The sequence below is a fragment of the Salmo salar genome, chromosome ssa18 (genome assembly GCF_905237065.1).
Source record: "Salmo salar chromosome ssa18, Ssal_v3.1, whole genome shotgun sequence".
In the NCBI taxonomy this organism is placed as follows: Eukaryota; Metazoa; Chordata; class Actinopteri; order Salmoniformes; family Salmonidae; genus Salmo; species Salmo salar.
The window spans coordinates 7,023,478-7,050,086 of NC_059459.1; the positions used below are offsets into that span (position 1 = coordinate 7,023,478).

The following is a 26,609-nucleotide window of genomic DNA, read 5'->3' on the forward strand; positions in this document are numbered from 1 at the left end:
ATTTTGTTTGGTACCCTTCTCCAGATCTCCAGACATGCACTGTCAACTGTGGGACCTTTATATAGACAGGTGTGTGCCTTTCCAAATCATGTCCAGTCAATTGAATTTACCGCAGGTGAACTCCAAGTTCACATTCACAAACACTTCACATTTCCATATCATAAAACTCATGTAATTTACAGTGTCAATGTTTATGTTCACTGTTTCATGTCCAGTATGGATGTAGCGTTTCACGGTATGCATCGGGCCCAGGTTCAAATGTTTAAGATATGAGTGGGTCCGCAAACCGATCCAAATGTTGCACGCTTCGGTCAGAAAACCTATTAAAATGTTACAAATTGCCGGTTCACTAAAAGATTTTGTTCAAATTACATTTTCTACCAGCACAAAAATGCCTAATATTTTTGTGACGACTGCATACTCTCCTTCAGTGTCAAACTAAGCATGTAATTATGTCGACAGTCAGATCTACAAGTCATTTTGCATACCGAAATAACCCCAGGCAATATCAGTAGCCAGCTTCAAATGTTTGTAAAATGGCTTGCACATTATTAGGCTTTATTAGTTGAGTGACAACCAATGTAAATTGCTAGGTTATTTTTATAAAATGTGCTGTTAAATGGCCTGCATACTCACCAGACATGTAACCCATTGAGCATGTTTGGGATGCTCTGGATCAACGTGTACAACAGTGTGTTCCAGTTGCCGCCAATATCCAGCAACTTCACACAGCCATTGAAGAGGAGTGGGACAACATTCCACAAGCCATAATCAACAGCCTGATCAACTCTTTTTTTTATTTAAAAATAAAATACAATTTTACCCCTAATTCATGGTATCCAATTGGTAGTTAGTCTTGTCTCATCGCTGCAACTGCCATACGGACTCAGGAGAGGCGAAGGTCGAGAGCCGTGCACACAATCCAACCAAGCCACACTGCTTCTTGACACAATGCCCACTTAACCCGGAATCCAGCCGCACCATTGTGTCGGAGGAAACACTGTACACCTGGCGACCCTGTCAGCGTGCAGGAGTCACTAGTGCGCGATGGGACAAGTAAATCCCTGCCAATCAAACCCTCCCTTAACCCAGATGACACTGGGCCAATTGTGCACCGCCCATGGGTCTCCCGGTCGCGGCCAGCTGCGACAGAGCCTGGACTCGAACCCAGAATCTTTTGTGGCACAGCTAGCGCTGCGATGCAGTGCCTTAGCGCAGTGGTCTATCTCGGGAGGCCACAGTCTGATCAACTCTATGCGAAGGTGTCGCGCTGCATGAGGCAAATCGTGGTCACGCCAGATGGTTTTCTGATCCACGCCCTACCATTTTTTTTTTAAGGTATCTGTGACCAACAGATGCATGTGTATTCCCAGTCATGTGACATCCATAGATTAGGGCTTAATGAATTCATTTCAATTGACTGATTTCTCTATATGAACTATTGCATGTTGCGTTTCTTTTTGTGTGTGTGGGGGGGAATATAGATATCTGTCAGCAACGAGTATGGCTGAAACAGCCGAATCCACTCATTTGAAGAGATTCCGCTGTCAATCAACATGCATGCAGGAAGGCAGATGCATACAACTTTACAACCACGGCAATGGATTTGAGATATATGTATACACACACTACTGTTCAAAAGTTTGGTGTCACTTAGAAGTTTCCTTGTTTTTGAAAGAAAAGCTAAAAAATGGTCCATTTTTAAAATAACATCAAATTGATCAGAAATACAGTGTAGACATTGTTAATGTTGTAAATGACTATTGTAGCTGGAAATGGCAGTTTTTTTTTTTTTATTGGAATATCTACATAGGCGTACAGAGGCCCATTATCAGCAACCATCACTCCTGTGTTCCAATGGCACGTTGTGTTAGCTAATCCAAGTTTATCATTTTAAAAGGCTAATTGATCATTAGAAAATCCTTTTGCAATTATGTTAGCACATCTGAAAATGATGTTCTGATTAAAGAAGCAGTTACAGGTGTTAAACTTTGAGTCACATTGGCAATAGAACAAGGTTTCAAATTATGCCCACCTGACTCAGATTTCGGGGGATTTTTGGATTGCATAAACATAAACAGTAATTGTGTGATGGTGGGGATGCAGAGTTGTGTTCCACAAAAAACTACACGTGTGGTTGCTTTAGTTCCTCAATGGCACGGCTAGGAGAGCTAAAAAAGAATTTGTCCTCTCGCTCAAACCTTTTCATTTTTTTTGTTTTGTCTACCCCACATTTTACAGGAATATTCTTATGTTACTGAATTTATCTGGATAATTTTTTGATTTTGTTAAAAAAATGCGGTGAAAAGTACAGTAGATGTAAAATGCACATACAATCAACACTGTTTGGATTGTCTTGTCAGGTGAACTGTTGTGTACTCAAGTTTGGTTAAAAAAAATCCCATCTCCAAACTGTTCCCTTTCAATTGCTACGATGCTTATGCATATGCTTTTTGTATTTCTTCTGTAAGAAACATTTCAATTTAGGCCTATATAGGACAATTCAATATAGGACAATTCAATATAGGACAATTCCAACGAGTGAAAAGGGGTTATTAATAAGAGATCTGTGGGTCAGTTGCTAAACAAGTATTTTTGGGGGGAATAAATGACATACTGCAATTCACAAAGAGTTGCAAACGCTTGTTAATTATTTCAGTAAATGTAACTGTCGTGCTAGCTCTTTTATTAACACGTATGGAATCAAGGCATTATAATGTACCAGAGGCCAGCAAAATAGAATTTGTTCTGCAAAAATGTCTTACCCGAGGGGAGCCTGTCTGGCTACTTTTTCTATTTGGCTGGCAACTCCATGTGCTTGTGGAAAACGCTAACACACACACACACACACACACACACACACACACACTAGTCTATTAGCCTCACTAATCCATTTTAACAGTGCAAAAATACACCCTAATTTTTTACTTTGAATCCCACCATTTTGTTTTCTTAGAGGAAGGTCCAATTACAATCTGACAGTTTTTAAGCCAAAGCATTGAAACAATTTTAGTTGGCTTGCGGTGCTCATAGTCACACACAACCTCGATGTGATGGTTGTGCCACTCTGCTCGCAAAGCTGTCATAGACAGCAGCTGTTTAGAGAAAGACAGACCATCCCCATGATTAGCCAATAGAAAATATCGAGAGGCTTATGACCAAACGGTGAGTTCACCGACCCTAATCGAGAGTGGAAATCTCCAGAGATGGCTGAAGACTTCTGACAGATGCACTGTGGGTGAAACGCTCAGCTGTAACATAAGAGAGTCAGAAAATACATTTGATTAGGGAAAACGTCCCACGAGGCATGCATGTTTGCACAACAAAGACATGTTTTTTCCCCAATGCTATTTTCTTCCCACTCAATAGGAATAGGCCTACTGGTGGCCCATTCTGGCACCACAGATAAGCAATGGCTGGAATGTTGACTGTTTGCAAGGAGATACTCTGTAGCCTCCACCATACCATTGATGCAGCACCCATCTTTTTGTTGAAGATAAGTGTGTTTTTCTGCTATGGGAAGTTAAACGTGATGGTGTTTGTAGATGTGGTGTTGTCATGAGCAGAGTAGTCAGTCAGGAGAAGCTAATTGTGTGTGTGTGTGTGTGTGTGTGTTCTCTCTCTCACACACACACACACACACACACAGTCATAATGGGCCTCCTTGGGGGGAGCATAGTCTACTTAAATTAGACACTGCTGCAGAGGCGCTTTGCAAAATTAGCCCCGTTCCCCCTCTACGTCTGGGGTAAATTTAAGTGAAATTGGCATAAGCCTACACCCCCCCCCCAGACTACCTATGTCATCTTTCAAATCCATTGTCCAGAGTTGTATGCATCTGCCTTCCTGCGTGCATGTTGATTTGAAAAAATATTGACTGCCATTGAATGATTGCATATTTAGCGACTGGTGAACCAACACCACATCTAACTTTGTTTAAAAGCCTTAAGGCCTAGTTTATCCTCCCGAATTCTTCTTTGTCACTGTGTTTGTCCACCACTGTCGTTTCCCCTTTTTGAGGTCCTTAAATTAGCCTCTCTAAACTGATGGTTAGCACATGTTGTTGGGGATGAGGCATCTCAAGCACTCTACTAAGGACAGTGTTATAGAGCTGTGACTCATGTGGAAGTGCATGTGGTACAGTAGCTCTCTGTCACAGGTCTCTCAGGATCATTTATATTTGGTCTCCACAGTTTTGTTCTGTTGATTTGTTTGGAGTTGGTCTCCATTGTGTTGCAGATTACCAGTACACACTTCTATAGCCTGCAGCAGATCGTATGCTGTGGTGTAGCCTAACGTGCAAGGGCGCTTATTCAAAGTATGTAATGCCAACCACCGCCTTTAGCGTGATCCTAACATGGCATTGCCTTATCATAAACAAGCTCATTGAGGGTGTTCCTATGTCTCATGAACTGAAATAAAAGAACCCAGAAATGTTCCAAATGTACAAAAAGCTTATTTCTCTACACGTTGTGCACAAATGTGTTTACATCCCTGTTATTGAGCATTTCTCATTTGCCAAGATAATCCATCCACCTAACAGGTGTGGTATATCAAGAAACTGTTTGAACAGCATGATCATTACATAGGTGCAGCTTATGCTGGGGACAATAAAAGGCCACTCTAAAATGTGCAGTTTTGTCACATGACACAATGCCACAGATGTCTCAAGTTTTGGAGGGTGTGTGCAATTGGCATGCTGACTGCAGAATGTCCACCAGAGCTGTTGCCAGAGAATTGAATGTTTTAATTTCTCTACCATATGTTGTTTTAGAGAATTTGACAGTACGTTCAACCGGCCTCACAACCGCAGACCACGTTTAAGGGGTCGTGTGGGCGAGCGGTTTGCTGATGTCAATGTTGTGAATAGAGTGCCCCATGGTGGCAGTGGGGTTATTCCATGGCCTGCATACTCACCAGACATGTCACCCGTTGAGCATGTTTGAGGTGCTCTGGATTGACGTGTAGGACACCGTGTTTCAGTTCCCACCCAAAATCCAACGACTTCACACAGCCATTGAGGAGTGGGACAACATTCCATAGGCCACAATCAACAGCCTGAGCAACTCTATGCGAAGGAGAAGTTGTGCGCCGCATGAGGCAAATGGTGTTCACACCAGATACTGACTAGTTTTCTGATCCACGTCCCTACCTTTTTATTAAGGTATCAGTGACCACAGATGCATATCTGTATTCCCAGTCATGTGAAATCCATAGATTAGGGCGTAATGAATTTATTTCAATTGACTGATTTACTTATATGAACTGAAACTCAGTAAAATCTTAAATTTTTTCGTTTATTTTTGTTCAGTATACTGTGTATATAGGGCTCTAGACTGCAATTTATTTAGTCGCATTTTGCGACCATGCCTATTTCGCTTTGGCCCCCTGCTGTGATGAGCGAACCACTATCTCTCTCCCCTCACGTGCGCCCTGAAAAATGCTTTCTGTTTGTTTTAACATTTTAAAAATGCAATTATGGGGGAGAAACTTTAGACTACTGTTGTCCCTGTTGAAGAAAGGAGCATTTCAGCTTTTTTTGCATCTCTCAATATTGAGCTAGTAGCTCACTGTTTTATAACCGAGCTATCTGATATAGCTTTGAGATACGGAGCATGTGAAATGCGTATCGGCCATATCGAGTCCATATATCGTTTTTTAGGACTTTACATTTACTGTTAGATTAATACATGGCTACTAGCAGTGGGTATTTTATTTAGTTAGAGATCATCAACCTAATGTGTTATGATTTTCCACTTGCTCAGGTCGTGAATTGGCTCTGAATGAATCAATCAAAATTATAAAGCCCTTTTTACATCAGCAGATGCCAAAGTGTTAGACAGAAACTGTCTAAAACTGGGTTTCAAACAGCAAGCAATGCAGATGTAGAAGCAGGTCGAGAGAGGGGGGTCGAGAGCCACAGCACAGTAGACTATATGATTATAGACATTGACCCTTTATCTCTCAGCTCATTCACCGTCAAGCCACTAACATCTGTCTGATCACAGCCAAATTACCTTGTTCCTCAAAAGAACAGACATGGAAACAACCATACATTCACAGCCCAGTAAGCTATACAACATCAGAAATTCATACAGATTGGCCCAAAACAGCACAGAAGAATACCAGAAAGCAACCAGAATCCAAACACTAAGAACGTTCTGGACACCACATCCACTCACAGTAAAGAAGGCATCAATCTAGCAGTAAAAAACATCAAAATATTCAGGTAAATGGCAAATGAAGCACAACTGAAATTGATAAAACTAAAGACCACAGACAAGATGGCGCCGAAGAACATGGCTGACGTTTTACATTCTCCCAACCAGTTGTGCTATTTCGTTAAAAAAAAAAGCGTTTTGTGCAACTTTTTTTTCTTATTGTGTACGTAATGTTGCTGCCACCGTATCTTATGACCGAAAATAACTTCTGGACATTAGAACAGCGATTACTCACCACGGACTGGAAGAAACTTTTTCCTTTAACGAGTTCGACGAGAAGGATATCCTGCTTTCACTGGAACAGGCCCAGACCCCCGCCTTTTGCGTGAAGAAAAGAGGCAGGGAAAGGGCCGCAGATCGGGCAGCCTTGTGAGAATCCGTAGACGAGCGAGTAAACTTCCTCTGCCATCTGTTCTTCTTGCTAACGTGCAATCATTGGAAAATAAAATTGATGACCTACGATCAAGATTATCCTACCAACGGGACATTAAAAACTGTAACATCTTATGTTTCACCGATACGTGGCTGAACGACAATATGGACAAGATGGAGCTAGCGGGATTTTCCATGCACCTGCAGAAGAGACGCTACCTCCGGTAAGACGAGGGGTAGGGGGGTGTGTATTTGTCAAGTTGGTGCGCGATATTTAAAGAAGTCTCGAGGTATTGCTCGCCTGAGGTAGAGTACCGTATGATAAGCTGTAGACCACACTATCAACCAAAAGAGTTCTCATCTATATTATTCTTAGCCGTCTATTTACCACCACAGAACGAAGCTGGCACTAAGACCGCTCTCAACCAACTCTATAAGGCCATAAGCAAAGAAGAAAATGCTCACCCAGAAGCGGTGCTCCTAGGGGCCAGGGACTTTAATGCAGGCAAAGTTAAATCAGTTTTACCACATTTTTACCAGCATGTCACATGTGCAACCAGAGAAGAAAATCCTAGACCACCTTTACTCCACACATAGAGATGTATACAAAGCTCTCCCTCGCCCTCCAATTGGCAAATCTGACCATAATTCTATCCTCCTGATTCCTGCTTTACAAGCAAAAACTAAAGCAGGAAGTACCAATGACTCGCTCAATACGGAAGTGGTCAGATGGCGCAGATGCTACACTACAGGACTGTTTTGCAAGCACAGACTGGAATATGTTCCGGAATTCATCCAGTGGCATTGAGGAGTACACCACCTCAGTTATCGGCTTCATCAATAAGCACATCAACGACGTCGTCCCCACAGTGACTGTACGTACATATCCCAACCAGAAGCCATGGGTTACAGGCAACACCTGCATCGAGCTAAAGGCTAGAGCTGCTGCTTTCAAGGAGCGGGAGACTAAACTGGACGCTTATAAGAAATCCCGCTATGCCCTCAGACAAGGCAAGGCTTGAAAACTATTATGGACTACAAAGGGGAACCCAGACGCGAGCTGCCCAATGACGCGAGCCTACCAGACGAGCTAAATGCCTTCTATGCTCGCTTCAAGGCAAGCAACACTGAAGCATGCACGAGAGCACCAGCTGTTCTGGATGACTGTGATAACGCTCTAAGTAGCCGATGTGATCCAGGACCTATATAATAGGCATTTCAGAGACTCCAGTCACCCAAGTCATAGACTGTTTACTCTGCTACCGCACGGCAAGCGGTACCAGAGCGCCAAGTCAAGGACCAAAAGGTTCCTTAAGCTGAACAATTAATCAAATGGCCACCGGACTATTTACATTGCCCCCCCCACCCCCCATTTGTTTTGTGCACTGCTGCTACTCGCTGTTTATTATATATGCATATCTATGCATAGTCACTTCACCCCTACCTACATTTTCAAATTACCTTTAACCTGTACCCCCGCACACTGACTCGGTACCGGTACCCCCTGTATATAGCCTCATTATTGTTACTTTTTTATAGTTTTTTTTTACTTTAGTTTATTTGGTCAATATTTTCTTAACTCTCCTTGAACTGCACTGTTGGTTAAGGGCTTGTAAAGTAAGCATTTCACAGTAAGGTCTACACATGTATTCGGCGCATGTGACAGTTTTATTTGAGTTTCTAGAATTGATTGTAGCTCAAGTCTACTTTAAGATGATTTGGACATGAAGCGTGAAAAATGCTAATATAATGGATATTGACTTGCATTGGATTTGTGCCACAAATTCTAAAAAGTTAGCATTTGGAGACGGTGGCCAGGTAAACCAAAGCATGGATTGCTGTCATACCTTGTCCATAAACTGTTTACAGAGTAAGAAAGGCAACCAATAGGCCATTTTGTAATTTGGGTGAACTATTCCTTTAAGCTTTTTCCTCCTGAACAGATATCCCAGTGTGTGGTGATAGTGCTGTGTGGTGGGGTTGCTCTCTCCATAGTATTGGGTTCTTGCCTCCTTCACTCATGCTTCCAAACATACCCTAGTAAAACTGACTGTCCTACCGATCCTCGACTTTGGCGATATCGTTTACAAAATAGCCTCCAACACTCTACTCAGCAAATTGGATGCATTCTATCACAGTGCCATCTGTTTTGTCACCAAAGCCCTATATACTACCCACCACTGCGACCTGTATGCTCCCGTTGGCTGGTCCTCGCTGCATATTCCTCGCCAAGCCCACTGGCTCCATGTCATCTATAAGTCTTTGCTAGATAAAGCTCCGCCTTATCTCAGCTCACTAGTCACCCTAGCAACACCCACCCGTAGCACACGCTCCAGCAGGTATATTTCACTGGTCATCCCCAAAGTCAACACATTTTTGGCTGCCTTCCAGTTCTCTGCTGCCAATGACTGGAACGAATTGCAAAAATCACTGAAGTTGGATTACCGATCATTACAGCTGTACACAGCCCATCTGTAAATAGCCTATCCAACCAACTACCTACCCCTTCCCCATATTGTTTTTGTTTTTCTGCTCTTTTGCACACCAGTATTTGTACTTGCACATATGTTACTCCAGTGTAAATTGTAATTACTTTGCCACTATTGGACTATTTATTGCCTTACCTCTGTACTTCATTTGCACACACTGTATACAGATTTTTGTATTGTGTTATTGACTGTACGTTTGTTTATCCCATGTGTAACTCTGTGCTGTTTTTGTTGCACTGCTTTGCTTTATCTTGGCCAGGTCACAGTTGTAAATGAGAACTTGTTCTCAACTGGCCTACCTGGTGAAATAAAATTGTCCCTTGGGGATATTTTTGTACCTCTCACACAATTGGGTGTTTCCCCAGAGTAAGGGCCCCTGCCAGTAGGTCGTCGGCGCTAATGACTAGGGATGTAACGATTCACCGATACGCATTGGTTCAAATGTTTAACACCGTACCCAAACCGGATGTGCGTGTAAATTGATTTTGGCCACCCACACCAAACGCGATCACGAAACGCAGGTTGTAATATCAAAACACCCTGAACCAATTATACTAATTTCGGGACAGGTCGAAAAGCATGAAACATTTATGGCAATTTAGCTAGCTAGCTTGCAGTTGCTAGCTAATTTGTCCTATTTAGCTAGCTTGTTGTTGCTAGCTAATTTGTCCTGGGATATAAACGTTGAGTTGTTATTTTACTTGAAATGCACAAGGTCCTCTACTCCGCCAATTAATCCACGCATAAAACGGTCAACTGAATTGTTTCTAGTCGTCTCTCCTCCTTCCAGGTCTTTTCTTCTTTGGACTTTATATGGCGATTGGCATCTTATTTTCATAGTATTACCACGACGACCGGCTGAACTCAGTTCATCTTTCAATCACCCACATGGGTATAACCAATGAGGAGATGGCACGTGGGTATTTGACTTGCACCGCTTTCAGCGTCACAAATATAACTGACTTCTATTTTAGCACCTCGTTGGTGCGCGCGAGCAGTGTGGGTGCAATGATTGAATAACATGTATGTGTAAATGTATTTTGTGCGTGAGCAGTGTGGTCAGCATGTTAAGATGTGAGTGCATCGGTCCGCGGGACCCCAAACCGATCCAAGTGCATTGGTCATAAAATATATTCAAACTTTAGGAATTGGGGCGGCAGGTAGCCTAGTGGTTAGAGCATTGGACTAGTAACCGAAAGGTTGCAAGATTGAAAGATTGAATCCCCGAGCTGACATGGTAAAAATCTGTCGTTCTGCCCCTGAACAAGGCAGTTAACTCACTGTTCCTAGGCCGTCATTGAAAATAAGAATTTGTTCTTAACTGACTTGCCTAGTTAAATAAAGGTAAAATAAATTAAAACGGCTGGTTCACAATTTTTTGTTGTTGCTCATATTACTTTCTTTCTACCTTCCGAAAATGCTTTATCTTAAGTATGTAACCCTTTTGACAGTCATTGATCAATAAGTCATTTTTCATGCCAAACAACCCGTGGGGGTCTTGCATCATTCCTGTGGGGGCAACATGTTTACTGCTGTCTTGTTTTGATTGTTCAGGTTCACCATAAGTAACAGTTTTGGTAGTTTTGCTTTACAATCATTGTACATGCTCATTTTTAGAAATACAGGGTTAAGTTGATAATTCCATAACGAGGATAACAATCACTTTTTCTACCAAGCATTTAGCGGGAGGAAAATAGAAGTTCACTTCGTAAAAACTTCCAAATAGTCTAAACCATTTGATTTTTGAGATTGGGGTGAAATCCAAAGTTGTGCTATATATTCATTGGCTAAATATTGATACATTACTAGCTCAAACACTTTGAATCTGCAAAAATGACCGCTTTACTTAGTGGGTGATGGTGATTTCACATCAAAGTGGGGGTACAAAAAGCTGACATGGGCCCCCTTATCTGATAGTGGGGTGGTAGATGCCCAATTTCCCAAACAGACAAGTCAGACAGATCAGAGGCACACATCATGAGCTCCATCAGCAGCAGATTTTAATGTGTTTATGTAACAAATGTTAGTGTAATTCACCGAATCGCATTGATCGGATCCTCTAATCAAACGGAATCGTTTCAAACTAAAACGTATTGTTTCTGTATCATATCAGAGCCCATGTATCTAGATACATATCAAATCGTCTTGAAAGGGAAAGATGCACATCCCTACTAATGACTGTGTTCATGTTTTGTCCCACAGGCGGAGGCCAGGCTGGCTGCAAAGAGAGTGGCCAGGGCGGAGGCGAGGGACATCCGAATGAGAGAACTCGAACGGCAACAGAAAGAGGTGTACAATCTCTCTCACACACACACACACACACACACACACACACACACACACACACACACACACACGCGTACGTACAGGTACAGTCAATGATTCAACTCTTGATTCATTCAAGAAAGAGATCCTGCCATTTCTCTTGAACCAGAAAATGTGTTGGGGTATACGAGTGCTGCATGTTCACAGATCAAATCCAGATATCTGTATATAAACCATTTTTCACATGTATTTTTCTCTTTCCCTTGTATGTAAGTGATGAACCTTGTGTGACTGAGTCTATATCATATAATAAGGTAGTTGTGAGTTCAACTCCCTGGCACTCCCTCCCTCCCCCTGTTCTGTCCAGCTCTCCTCTCGCCACTCCTCATCCAGCAGCAGGAAAAGCTGGGGCTCGATCCACCAATGGATGGTAATGTTAGGCCAGGGAGCATGGGTCTCTCTGTACTAACACAGCCTGCTCTGTTGTGTATGGGAGCTGCCCTCTATCCCCGTAAACAGTGCCCTCTGATGACAGAACCTTACATCACATTATAAATGTTGTTCTGCAATGTATTTGCATAGAAGACACCTTTATCTGTGGCTGTGCGTTGAGAGTTGGCTTTGGCCTCTTAACTCATTTGGGTCTTTTATGCTATGTAATGAGGCAGTTTGGGGCTAACGTTGATATGCATTGGAATTAGGTACTTTGGCCCTGTTGTCTGTTCTCTAACCACTGTTGAGTGAGCGTTTCTGAAATGGGTGAGTTCCTAGGGCTGTTGCGGTGACCGTGTTGCGGTGACCGTATTACCGCCACACCGGCAGTCACGAGTCATGAAGGCAGTCAAATTCCACGTGACAGTAATTAGGTTTCTCTAAGCTCTGATGCTGCTGATGGTCATAAGTAGCCTACCAAACTTGCTAACTGCCTGGTACTCAGCACTCTATTGTCCCTCTAATCACTCTGACATCAATGCAAATGTAATGGAAAATCTAATCAAACACTTCATGAGAGCTCATGTTGCGCAACATTTCTATAGGATATGCAATTGCGTGAGAAAACAGAGTGATGGCCTCTAAGAGGATCCCATCAGCTTTCTATAGGCTAGGACTACTATATTTATTAACTTTCCTAATATTAAGCACATTGCTTATCTTTACAACAGGAGTATAGCCTACCCTGGCATTTAAATGATCCACGGGATAAGGGTCCTCCATACGCTATTTAATTGCGTAAATGACATGTTTCGAGACAGGTGCATGATAATGGTCCATTCTAAATCAAAAGAAATTTCACACACAAGATTTAGTATACAGTTGAAGTCGGAAGTTTACATACACTTAGGTTGGAGTCATTAAAACTCGTTTTTCAACCACTACACAAATTTCTTGTTAACAAACTATAGTTAAGTCAGTTAGGACATCTACTTTGTGCACAGCACAAGTAATTTTTCCAACAATTGTTTACAGACAGATTATTTCACTTATAATTCACTGTAACAGAAGTTTACTTTTAATCCATGGGTCATAAATTTACATACACTAAATTGACTGTGCCTTTAAACAGCTTGGAAAATTTCTAAACATTGTCATGGCTTTAGAAGCTTCTGATATGCTAATTGACATTTGAGTCAATTGGAGGTGTACCTGTGGATGTATTTCAAGGCCTACCTTCAAACTCAGTGTCTCTTTGCTTGACATCGTAGGAAAATCAAAATAAATCAGCCAAGACCTCAGAAAAAATATTGTAGACCTCCACAAGTCTGGTTCATCCTTGGGAGCAATTTCCAAATGCCTGAAGGTACCATGTTCATCTGTACAAACAATAGTACGCAGGTATAAACACCATGGGACCACGCAGCCGTCATACCGCTCAGGAAGGAGACGCGTTCTGTCTCCTAGAGATGAATGTACTTTGGTGCGAAAAGTGCAAATCAATCCCAGAACAACAGCAAAAGACCTTGTGAAGATGCTGGAGGAAACCGGTCCAAAAGTATCTATATCCACAGTAAAACGAGTCCTATATTGACATAACCTGAAAGGCCGCTCAGCAAGGAAGAAGCCACTGTTCCAAAACCTCCATTAAAAAAGCCAGACTATGATTTGCAACTGCACATGGAGACAAAGATCGTACTTTTTGGAGAAATGTCCTCTGGTCTGATGAAACAAAAATAGAACTGTTTGGCCATAATTACCATTGTTATGTTTGGAGGAAAAATGGGGAGCCTTGCAAGCTGAAGAACACCATCCCAACTGTAAAGCACGGTTGTGGTGGTGCTTTACTGCCAGAGGGACTGGTGCACTTCACAAAATTGATGGCATCATGAGGTAGGAAAATGATGTGGATATATTGAAGCAACGTCTCAAGACATCAGTCAGGAAGTTAAAGCTTGGTCGCAAATAGGTCTTCCAAATGAGCAATGACCCCAAGCATAATTCCAAAGTTGTGGCAAAATGGCTTAAGGACAACAAAGTCAAGGTATTGGAGTGGCCATCACAAAGCCCTGACCTCAATCCTATAAAAAATGTGTGGGCAGAACTGAAAAGCGTGTGCGAGCAAGGAGGCCTACAAACCTGACTCAGTTACATCAGCTCTGTCAGGAGAAATGGGCCAAAATTCACCCAACTTATTGTGGGAAGCTTGTGGAAGGCTACCTGAAACATTTGACCGAAGTTAAACAATTTAAAGGCAATGCTACCAAGTACTAATTGAGTGTATGTAAACTTCTGACCCACTGGGAATGTGATGAAAGGAATAAAAGCTGAAATAAATCATTTTGTCTATTATTCTGACATTTCACTTTCTTAAAATAAAGTGGTGATCCTAAAACAAGGAATGTTTACTAGGATTAAATGTCAGGAATTGTGAAAACTGAGTTAAGATATATGTATGCTTCCGGCTTTAACTGTATGTAAAGACAAGATTACATCGAGTAGTCTGCTGGGTGACAATATTAGTCTGTAACTTGTGAATTATATATGATGCCCAGCTTAAGGCAAGAAACAATACCTTTTTATTGGTGGCTTTTTCGAATCATAGTCGCACACCTCATGTAGCCTAGCCCATCAGCCTATGTTTTTATAAGGTTTGTAGCACAACTAAAGTTGCCAAATAACTTAAAATTAAGCACATTAATTTGCTTTACAAAGGGTGTAGAACCTAACTGGCATACATAAGCACCCCGGGAGACCCATGAGGCGGCACACAATTGGCCCCGTGTTGTCTGGGTTAGGGGAGGGTTTGGCCAGCCCGGGATGTCCTTGTCTCATCGCGCTCTAGCGACTCCTGTGGCTGGCCGGGTGCATGCACGCTGATACAGTCACAAGTTGTAAAAAATAAACGATTCCAGAACAATCTGAGAATGTGGGTATCGAGATCCTTTTTCAGGTGAAATGACCCAGCGAAAAGATGTGTGTTTAGGACTGTGTATGCAATACTGTAGCTAGCTAGTAACTTTTCAAAGAAATTACTGTGTGGAAACACAGGTTTCCTCCTTTATCTTTTGTCTGTGTGGTTGAACAGCTCCTGTTGCAGTGTTTCTGATGGATTAATGGAGCTGCACAGGTTGTTGGAGATTTTTGGACTAACATTAACATCAAGATGTGTTATGTGTGGGTACGTCATCGCATGTAGAGTATTAGCCTTCCTTTGCATCTCCCTCTCCTCTCTAAGTTCCAACGTTCTCCATCTCCAGGCCGACACAGAGAAGGCCCGGCACTCTGGAACTAGTACTAGATCCAGTAGCCATCATCGGCGGGTCTGTATACTTTATCTCTTTCTCACCCATCTCTTTATCACCTTTATCTTATTTCCTGACTTGTCTTGACGTCCTATTTGTCTGTTCCCGTGTTTCTCTGCAACAGGATGATGATGTCATGTCGGTCCGTAGCACTGGAAGCTACAGGGTGTGTACATTACGTAGTCTCATTGACTGTGTCATGTCATTATTTTAGTCTATTAATATAGAGGTAGATTTCTATTGGAAAGGCCACACTGATGTGTGAAACCAATGACCTTGTCGAGACAGCATTGGCTTATGTGTCTCATTAATTGTTAGAATTTGTTAAAAATTGGAATACATCAATGGTCCTTGAGTAATTCTGTTGTGGTGTGTGTGTGTGTGTTCTGGTTTTAAAGTCGACCTCCTCATTGCGAGACCTGGGCAGCTCGTCTTATAAAAGCCTGGCCAGCACCTCTCGTCGAAGAGACCTGGTGGTGCGTCTGTGTGTCGGGTGTGTGCATGTGTGTGTTTCCAGGTAAAGGTGGGACGGATGGCATGACTGATTGTGCAGAAGGGAAATGGGGATGGGTTTGCTGGCCCATAAAAGACCAGTGTTGAATTCACAGCTGGGGGACACAGGAAGATAGCTGGGCTATGTTCTATGTTGTCATGGGCTAGGCTAACATCCTTGTGGCTTGTAATGACGTTCAAACAGCTGAGATGGTTACATTAAACACTAAAGTCTAAAGACAAATTACCAGGCTACCACAAATGACTCAGCATGATAGTGTTTAATAAACAATTCAATGTCCATTACTAACACATTTTCCTAATGAAAAAGACATTTAGCTTATCATTTAACCTCACAGTTTTGCAGTGTCATGCACCAACTGTCAAAATGTAGCTATGACTTGGTGTGGTGTGCTGTTCGTTCTCACAACTTTTTAGTAATCTGCAGTGCGAACACACTCACAGCACGTCTGTCTGTCACTCCTAAGAGCAGGGGTCTCAAACTCGTTTATCCTGCGGTACCACATTCGGTCTTCCCGTGAAGGCTGTATTTACTAAGACAACCGGCCACATTAAATCGGCTCATGGGTCGCATCTGGCCCGCGGGCCACCAGTTTGAGATCTCTGCCAACAGCCGCCTATTGGATGTTTTTATCTTGTGATGATCATATTTCACATGAACCTTGTTCTCTCCCCAGTCTGACGGTTTGTCCAATAGCTCGGCTCTGAAGAGTAGCTCCTCTGTGAAGAGTAGCTCCTCTCTGAAGAGTTCCCGCTCCACTGTATGTACTTGTCTCTTGCTGAGCTTGTATGGATTGATTCACAGGAAAAGTGACTTTCATCTGTCTTTTGTTATACACTGAACAAAAATATAAACGCAACAATTTCAAAGAGTTACAATTCATATAAAGAAGTTAGTCAATGGAAATAAATTAATTAGGCCCTAATCTATGGATTTCACATGACTGGGAATACAGATATGCATCTGCTGATCACAGATACCTTAAAGAAAATGACTGAATGGCACAACAAAGGGCCTCAGGATCTCGTCACTAACTCTGTGTATTTCAATTGCCATCGTTAAAATGCAATTGTGTTCGTTGTCTGTAGTTTATGCCTGCCCATACCATAACCCCACCGCCACCATGGGGAAGGGAACTCTGTTCACAACATTGGCATCAGCTAACCGCCCACATGACGCCATACACACTGTCTGATATCTGCCCAGGACAGTTGAAACCAGGTTTCATCCGGGAAGGGCACAGTTCTCCAGCGTGCTAGTGGCCTTCGAAGGTGAGCATTTTCCCATTGAAGTCGGTGACGACACTGAAATGCAGTCAGGTCAAGACCGTGGTGAGGACTATGAGGACTAGGTGGCTGATCTCAAACGATCCCGCAGGTGAAGAATCCAGATGTAGAGGTCCTGAGCTGGTGTGGTTGCATGTGGTCTGCGGTTGTGAGGCCAGTTGGACGTACTGCCAAATTCTCTAAAACAACATTGTGGTAGGCTTATGGTAGAGAAATTAACATGAAATATCTGGCAACAGCTCTGGTGGACATTCCTGCAGTCAGCATGCCAATTGCACGCTCCCTCAAAACTTGTGGCATCGTGTTGTGACAAAATTGCACATTTTAGTGGCCTTTTATTGTCCCCAGCACAAGGTGCACCTGTGTAATGATCATGCTGTTTAATCAGCTCCTTGATATGCCACAACTGTCAGGTGGATAGATTATCTTGTCAAAGGAGAAATGCTCACTAACAGGGATGTAAACAAATTTGAGCACCACATTTGAGAGAGAGAAGCTTTTTGTGCTTATGGAACATTTCTGGAATCTTTCATTTCAGCTCATTCATTTTTTATTTCAGCTCATGAAACATGGGACCGACGTGACGTTGCATTTTATATTTTTGTTCAGTATAGTTCAATCAGCGACGTGTTCATTTTAGTTTTCGTCTTTTGTAAACTTGAATGTCATTACATACTGATTCAAATGTGGTAGCGTGTATGAGAGGTTTTGCATAGTGAGTGGGATAAGAAAAGCTTGATTTAATCGCTTTAATTGCATGCTTTACCAGAAAAGGTGCTTTTTACATGCACATGTATTTGTACACTATACTGCCCGACTCCAGATTTTCACCATCATTAGCTAGTTTTCCATCCACTTGGTGGCACATTTAACTGTATAACTGATCAAATTATGCAAGCATTATAATTTTGAATTCCGTAAAGTGGGAGAGGTGAAGATATTGTCTATCAACAATAACAAGCCACCGGGGTATGACAACTTGGATGAAAAATGACTGAGGATAATAGCGGACGATATTGCCACTCCTGTTTGCCATATCTTCAATCTAAAGTGTGTGTGGGCCTAGAGGGAAGCAAAAGTAATTCCGCTACACAAGAATAGTAAAGCCCCCTTTTACTGGCTCCAATAGCCAACCAATAAGCCTGTTACCAACCCTTAGTAAGCTTTTGAAAAAAATAGTTTGACCAGATACAGTGCTATTTTACTGTAAACAAATTGACAGACTTTCAGCACGCTTATAGGGAAGGACATTCAACAAGCACGGCACTTACACAAATGACTGATTGGCTGAGAAAAATGTCTGATAAAAAGGTTGTGGGAGCTGTTTTGTTAGTTAATTGTGGATTTTGACATTATCGACCATAGTCTGCTGCTGGAAAAACGAATGGCTTTTCTCCCCCTGCTTTATAGTGGATAAAGAGTTACCTGTCTAACAGAACACAGATGGTGTTCTTTTAATTGAAGCCTCCAACATAATCCAGGTAGAATCAGGAATTCCCCAGGGCAGCTGTCTAGGCCCCTTTTTTCAATTCTAACTAATGACATGCTACTGGCCTTGATTAATGCTAGTGTGTCTATGTATGCGGATGACTCAACACTATACACGTCAGCTACTACAGCGAGGGAAATCACTGCTTAAGTTAGTTTCAGAATGGGTGGCAAGGCATAAATGAGTCCTAAATATTTCAAAAATTGAAAGCATTGTATTTGGGACAAATCATTCACTAAACCCTAAACCTCAACTAAATCTTGTAATGAATATTGTGGAAATTGAGCAAGTTAAGGTGACTAAACTGCTTTGAGTAACACTGGATTGTACTGTTATGGTCAACACATGTTGATACAACAGAAGCTAAGATGGGGAGAAGTATGTCCATAATAAAACGCTCCTCAGCCTTTTTAACAACACTATCAGCAAGGCTGGTCCTACAGGCTCTAGTTTTGTTGCACCTGGACTATTTTTCAGTCATGTGCCACAGGGTGACCTCAGAAAATTACAATTGGCTCAGAACAGGGAAGCACAGCTGGCCCTTAAATGTATATGGAGAGCTAACATTAATAATATGCATCTAAATCTCTTATGGCTCAAAGTGGAGGAGAGATTGACTTCATCACTGTTTGTTTTTGTTATAAGTGTTGACATGCTGAATGCACCAAGGTGTCTGTTTAAGCTACTAGCACACAACTCGGACACCCCCATGCATATCCCACAAGACATGCTACCAAAGGTCTCTGCACAATCCCCGAGTCTAGAACCGACTATGGGAGGCACACAGTATTACATAGAGCCATGGCTACATGGAACTCTATTCCACATCAAGTAACTGATGCAAGCAGTAAAATCAGATTTAAAAACGGATACAAATACACCTCATGGAACAGCGGGGACTGTTAAAAGACACACACTCTACACACACGTACACATGGATTTTATATTATACAGTGCATTTGGAAAGTATTCAGACCACTTGACTTATTCCACATTTTATGTTAATGTATTAAATTATATTTTTTCCTCATATGCACACAATACCACATAATGACAAAGTGAAAACCGTTTTTAGATTTTTTTGCAAATTTCAAAAAAATATAACAGACACCTTATTTGCATAAGTATTCAGACCATTTGCTATGAGACTCGAAATTGTTTCCATTGATCATCAAGATGTTTCTACAACTTCATTGGAGTTCACCTGTGGTAAATTCAATTGATTGGACATGATTTGGAAAGGCACACGTCTATAAGGTCTCACAGTTAACAGTGCATGCTGAGCAAAAAACCAAGCCATGAGGTCAAAGGAATTGTCCGTAGAGCTCCGAGACCAGATTGTGTCGAGGCACAGATCTGGGGAAGGGTACCAAAACATTTCTGCTGCATTGAAGGTCCCCAAGAACATAGTGGCCTCCATTGTTAAATGGAAGAAGTTTGGAACCACCAAGACTTTTCCTAGAGCTGGCTGCACTGCCAAACTAAGCAATCTTGGGAGAAGGGCCTTGGTCAGGGAAGATTCTCTGCTCTGATGAAACCAAGATTGAACTCTTTGGCCTGAATGCCAAGCGTCACGTCTGGAGGAAACCTGGCACCAACCCTACGGTGAAGCATGGTAGTGGCAGCATCATGCTGTGAGGATATTTTCAGTGGCAGCGACTGGGAGACTAGTCAGGATCGAGGGAAAGATGAATGGAGGAAAGTACAAAGATCCTTGATGAAAACCTGCTTCAGAGAGCTCAGGACCTCAGACTGGGGTGAAGGTTCACCTTCCAACAGGACAACGACCCTAAGCACACAGCCAAGACAACGCAGGAGTGGCTTCGGGACAAGTTTCTGAATGTCCTTGAGTGGCCCAGCCAGAGCCTGGACTTGAACCTGATCGAACATCTCTGGAGAGACCTGAAAATAGCTGTGACACTCCCCATCGAACCTGACAGAGCTTGAGAGGATCTGCAGAGAAGAATGGGAGAAACTCCCCAAATACAACTGTGCCAAGCTTGTAGTGTCATACCCAAGAAGACTCAAGGCTTTAATCGCTGCCAAAGGTGCTTCAACAAATTACTGAGTGAAGGGTCTGAATACTTATGTAAATGTGATATTTCAGTTTTTCTTTGTATATAAATTTGCAATCACTTCTAAAAACATGTTTTGCTTTGTTATTATGGGGTATTGTGTGTAGATTGAGGGGAAAAACGATGTAATCCGTTTTAGAATAAGGCTGTAATGTAACAATGTGGAAAAGTCAAGAGATCTGAATCCTTTCTGAATGCGCTGTAGATATGTGATAGTAGAGTAGTAGCCTGAGGGAACACACTTAATGTGTTGTGAAAAGTGTTGTTTTGAATGTTTGTTCATGTAATGTTTTTAATTCTATATAACTGCCTTAATGTTGCTGGACCCCAGGAAGAGTAGCTGCTGCCTTGGCAAAAATATAACTTTTTTGTGGATAAAAATCGGTGCTTGTTGACACTGCACATAAATGTAATGTTTCACGTACCATCGCATTTTCAACTCTACTCATAGTTTTGTTACAAACTGTTGCGTTAAATAGCAAATGTGCCTACTCTGGTCTTGGCATCTGCACTCTAACCAACAGCGAGTCTAGGCCACATAAGATTATTATGGATAAGAGTGAGAATTTGTCATGCATTGATCATTACACCAGAATAAAACCCTCAATATTTATTGCAAAGCAACATCAAGCTCATTACCGGGCACATTCACCACCCCTGAAGTTCATAACTTATTTCATCTGAAGTCTAATGAACTTTATGGTTTCCCGAGTCGTAGCGGGAGGACCACACACACCATATCGCGTGACTCCCAAGTTTGCTTCAATGTGATTGTTACTATATCAATATTTGCTCGTGAAGGCGTTTACACCGCCATTTCTCACAATACATTTTACAGACAAAAAGATCCCACGATGTCTAACAAACCAATTATCTGTCAGCATTTATCAAATTGTGCCAACTCTGTTTCCATCACAGCTGTCGTGATTTTTTAATTTTTTTTAGATATGGTTGGTTGGACTTGCATAAAACTGTGGATGGAAATGTGGTTAGTGACGGATTTCAACTGAAAGAACTTGCGTAAATCATGTAGAGTGCGCACATCTTACAGAATACTTGTCCTTTTTATGAATGCATTTCATGCAATTCTAGGTCATTTAGGCCTTTATGACAGGAGACATCAATCTTTTTTAATACTACACAAATTCTGAAATGAGTGGCTGCTCTGACACTGTCAAGCAGATAAATAAAGGCCTGTGCCCGGTTTCCCAAAAGCATCTTAGGAGAAGTTCATTGTTAGAACCCTAGGATCCTTATGGTTCTAAGATAACCGGGCACTGGTCTTGAAAGAAGGAAGAAACCCAGATTGTACAATATTAGGAGGAAATGTATAAATATGATAAGCTACAGTAGGCTACTAAATCAACTTTCCAGTGGTACTGACTCACCCAATGATGAAGATAGATAGCATGACTGTGTAGCCTGGGCTCACCGTACAGGTGATGGTCTCAAGATAGGTCTGAGCTACTTTGAAAAACAGTGCTGTTCGTTGAGATTTAAATTTTTTAGCTTCTACTGACAAGTTAGTCTTCTCTTTTCAGCAGTAGGCATTTGCTTTCCAAATTTATTTCCTGCGATTTGTATTTTGAGATCTGCGAAGAGAAATAGAATCCATAGAACGAAAGTGCCCAATCAAGTCAGGACTGACAGCCATTTTGAGCATACCCATGAGTTTACAAGGTAAACTACCAAAACGCTACCCAGCTAGCATGTTTGGTTCCTTGGAAGTTGTGGGAACGTAAGCCAGTAATTGACCAATTAAACGTTCAGAGAACTGAAGTTAAAATTTCATTCATTTTTCAGGGAGGTTCTGAGAATGTTTTTCTATGGTTCCCTGAAAGTTTTCCTGGGAGGTTTTATTAACATTCGGAGAACAGGAATTATAGGTTATTAAATAACATTCTGAAAGCATTGCTAGCTTAGTTTGGGTTAACTGTTTTGAACTCCAAGCACAGATAGGACACATGTAAATTAATTAGCAAAAGGCTTAAATCATGCAAATGTTTTTTTTTTGTTTTGTTTTATTGTGGCATGGCATCAGTGAGATTCAAACCTATAATCTTCTGCTTCCTATCCATGGAACTAGTCCACTGCGCCACCATGATGGAGCTAGCATGCAATGTTTTTTTATTTTTTGTCATAAGTACATTTTTGTCTATTCAAACAGCCCCATTTTCAAACGAAAACAAGCACTTATTAAAATAAGGTGTGGCCAATTAGTAGGTGCAGCCTACACACTTAACAAGAGAGGATAGTGTTTTGATGTTGCGAACAGAATGTATGATTTTAAATAACCTTCTTAGAATGTTCTTGGAGTGTTAATGTTTTTTATTTTTTTATTATGGAAAGTTTTCTTAATGTTCTGAGAACTGGACTTGAAATTGAACCATGAAGTCTGCAGAAAGCATTATGCTAAAGTACTGAACTCCCATAGAAGAAGGTTGTTTGTTAGCGTTCTCTGAACAATTTGAGAGTATTAGTTTAAATAGAACCATGAGGAAACCTTATGGGAAGGTTGTATGCAAAATAACGATAGTACAAACACACTCACCAAGCTCTATGAAACATGGTTCTCAGAACGTTATGTGCTAGCTGGGTTCTATTGATTATATTTCTATAGCCGCAAAGCAACAAGCTGTTCAATATTTGGCGCGTGTGCTGCCCAAATTCAGTCAATGTTCTGACAGGAGTAATTGTATAATTTTGGAAACATTATTGCAATTTATCAGGGGGTGCTGCAGGCCCTTCAGCACCCCTACTTTCCGTGGCTTTGGGTCTTGGGTCACTGTGACCCTAAGTAAGATTTGCTTTGGTAGCGTGAGTTAACTTCTGGTGTTCCCCCATTTCATGTCCCCTCTTCCCTGCCAGAGCTCTGTGTACAACGACCTGCATAAGAAGGCTCCCGTGTCCAGCAGCTCCAGGAAGGGCCTGCTGGTCAGTGTGTGTGTGTGTGTGTGTGTGTTCTCTCCTAGTGTGAGCTTCTCTGGGCGCCCTGGTCCAACTAACTGGAAGCAGTTAATTGGACCTATTACATTGGTGGCCAATGTAATTGAGAAAATCTATCTAGGAAGTTGTTTTTCTCTCTTTGTGCATGCTCTATGTATTACATAACTGTTCTGTTATAGACATCCGTGCCCTGTGATACTTTCAATTTTTGATAGTGCAAAATTCAGAAATATAGATGACAAGGCATGTCACAGCTTTGGCATGTTATTGTGCATTATTCATTTCCCCCTGTCTCTGTTTATGGTCATATCATACTATTGCACTCATCCTCTCCTCCTCCAGACTGGCTTGTACCATGATCAGAGGAACTACAGCAGCTTAAAGAACACCACCAAACTTCCTCCTCCCACTACTTCCACCTATCAGCCTCGGGTTTGTCCTTCTCTTCGGTCCTGGCCTATTTCTAGCCCTTCCCTGTCTAGATTAAGTGGTGAAAGCTAGTTAGTTGAACTGAAACTACTTAAAGAAGAATAGAGTTTTTATCTACTCAAGTTTATGGGACGTATAAACGGCAGTTGAGGTGGCCCATTGTGAATGGTTAACTACACACAGAGGGTTTTTATAGTGTCAGTGTGTGTTCGCACTCAAAGGTTTACAGTAGTTAGTTATTCATTATAATGAAATTGCTGTTGGACCTCAATGACGTACATGCAACACCTCATTCATTTTCAGTTGACAGGGACAGTCACCTCACTCTGTAGTCGTATTCACATCACAGCGCTCTATTCTCAGGGCCCCAGGGACAGGGCAATGGCGTTTGTTTCTCCTCACACTGAGGACACTTTCCTACCAACCCCCACCCCTGCTCTCTGTGACTGTCCTCTAACTGTCCCACACCCCTTCTCCTCTACCTCTCCCCTCCTCACAGGCCCCATCTGTGGCCTCCACCGCTGGCTCTGGTTCGGGGCTGACACGCAGCTACAGCCTGGTCAGTGTCGCACGCATGCCTTCATATCACCTTCAAAGAAGACCAGACCCCAGTCCTCTCTGATACATCTGATAGCCATGGCCAGGGTTCTCCCTAGGTCATTTATATTTAGGTCCAATGGTCACCGTGGCCACTTAGTGGGGCTGAGGTTATGCGGTCTGGTGGGCTATGTTTGATAAGATATGGTTTTTTGTCAGATCAGTGCTTTCTACTAAGAATAACTACAGCAATCGGTTGATGCAGGAAATATCCCACTGTTTATATTTAGTTAATGTTGAGAAAGGCATGTTACTCAGCCTGTAAGATTCTCTGACTGAGGTCATTGCTCCCTCTTGTGCGTTGCTGAGTTTTGGATGCTCTCTCCCTTGTGCCTTCAGGCTTCTATAAATGACGACGGTCTGTATGGCTCGTACACTGGTTCTCAATTGCATACTGTAAGTGTTCTGTGTGTGTCTATAATTGAATAGTGTTTAATGATGTCACCAGGGCCAGCAGCATACTGGCCTATCTGTGTCCCCACCATGTCAATGCTGTGTGTGTGTGTGTGTGTGTCCCCCCACACTACAGCCCTCTGAGTACAGCTGGTGCTCCAGCCCTGTGGTGAGCCCCATATTCAGTCACACCACCTGCATGGTGTACACTAACTTAGTCTGGCGTTACCATACTCCCAAGCCTGGAACTGAGACTCTCCACCATACTTAAACCCACACACTGCCATTACTAACAGGCTACCTACCCACACCATCTTCCCTAGCCATCCCCACGTCACGTCTAGGGATACATAAATGGATGTTTTGTTGTCACACACTGGATAGGTGCAGTGAAATGTGTTTACACTCAGCCATAGTAGCACAGCGCCCCTGCGGCAAATTAGGGTTAAGTGCCTTGCACATTTTTAATATATAGCAGTGACTGGACAGACAATTAATTGGCAAAGTGTATAGTATCTTCCACTTTATTGCATTTGTGGTTTTGAGGTGCCATGTGTTGCACGCAGTGGTGTGCAGGTCAAGACGATGTAGGCTGATGGGACTACTCTCTCGTCAATTTGTTTGAGTTCTACTCCGTATTATTTGGTCAGATCAGCCTAATTACATGACCTGATGGACCGAGAAAGTTGGTATTTTGTATAATCCAGATACAGAATGCCAGTAGGCTTTATTAGCTTGTGGAGGTCATCACATCTCGAGAGCTTCAAAAGCAAATGAAAATGCTGAAAGTGCATCTGATTGATGTGTTTAGTGAGGTGTGTGCCAAGTGCATGTGGATACAGTACTCTGATAAGGGGCGATCCTGACTGTTCATGCTCCTCACAGAACTCCTCTGATGACGATACTGCCAGCACCGTGTCCCAGGAGCGCTACAGTCGCGGCAGGAGAGACAGCGTGGTGAGACCCTGGGGTTAGGTTAGGCTCTGGAGGGGGGATTTAATAGTAACAGGCACTGTTTCTAGGGTTTATATATGGGTTATTTACTTTGGATGTCTCCCTTTTGGTGACCTTTTTGGGTTTGCCTTGCTGCTATGTTAGTGTGCAGCACTGTTATATGTAGGCTTCAGTCTATCCTTTTCAATTTCCGTTGTAAAATGGACAACGTATCTATTCTGTTCCTTTTTTTTATAGTTTTTCATCCTATAGTTGACATTTCACTACACACTGACTGGATGTAGGCCTATGCCCTATGGCTCTCTCTTTTAGACTTTCCATGTTTTCCTCTGACCTCATTTCCTTCCTCTCCCTCGTTCACTATCTCTACCATCCGTCTGTCTCTGATCCCCCCCACCCTGTATCTGCTCAATAGTCGTCCGATTTCTCTGACATCAGTGAGTCGGCCGCTGACTATTTCAGCCGCTCCAACCGCAGGGGCAGCGTTGTGTCTGACCTGGATGACCTGTGTATCCCAGATGACCTGGACGCTGTAAGTTACCCGCCATCAACACACTGGCGTGCGATGGAATGCACTGGATTGCAGTTGTGGACACGTAACGCAGTGTTTTTGGATGATTTCTCACAGCCTGTGTTTTCATACTGATGCCCAGTTATGTGCTCGCTGTATAGTCAACTCCTATAGTCATTGTCAATGTGTTGGCTATTTAGCACATAATAGATCTGGGACTAGGCTAGTTATGAATAGTATTATGGCTAGTTTTGTGTCTTCACAGCATGTGTTTGCTGCAAATAAAGACAATTGAATAAAGTTCTCTGTTCTGAATAACCTGTGTGTCTAT

At 42.3% G+C, this 26,609-nt stretch overlaps 1 protein-coding gene across 23 annotated transcripts in view; it reads left to right on the top strand.

Moving 5' to 3' along the window:
- Positions 1 to 26,609, top strand: part of lrrfip2 (leucine rich repeat (in FLII) interacting protein 2) — a 63,188-nt gene that overhangs the window by 20,766 nt on the left and 15,813 nt on the right. For 8 of the 23 annotated variants that reach the window (XM_014154297.2, XM_014154298.2, XM_014154296.2 and 5 more), the window contains exons 3-15: positions 11,285 to 11,371; positions 11,715 to 11,777; positions 15,040 to 15,102; positions 15,209 to 15,250; positions 15,483 to 15,560; positions 16,275 to 16,358; positions 23,317 to 23,382; positions 23,737 to 23,826; positions 24,323 to 24,382; positions 24,760 to 24,816; positions 24,950 to 24,982; positions 25,699 to 25,770; positions 26,183 to 26,299. In XM_014154297.2, coding sequence (XP_014009772.1) covers positions 11,285 to 11,371; positions 11,715 to 11,777; positions 15,040 to 15,102; positions 15,209 to 15,250; positions 15,483 to 15,560; positions 16,275 to 16,358; positions 23,317 to 23,382; positions 23,737 to 23,826; positions 24,323 to 24,382; positions 24,760 to 24,816; positions 24,950 to 24,982; positions 25,699 to 25,770; positions 26,183 to 26,299 — 912 coding nt within the window. The remainder of the gene's footprint in view (positions 1 to 11,284; positions 11,372 to 11,714; positions 11,778 to 15,039; positions 15,103 to 15,208; positions 15,251 to 15,482; positions 15,561 to 16,274; positions 16,359 to 23,316; positions 23,383 to 23,736; positions 23,827 to 24,322; positions 24,383 to 24,759; positions 24,817 to 24,949; positions 24,983 to 25,698; positions 25,771 to 26,182; positions 26,300 to 26,609) is intronic. The other 15 variants (XM_045700692.1, XM_045700693.1, XM_045700691.1 and 12 more) reach the window with 8 other exon arrangements.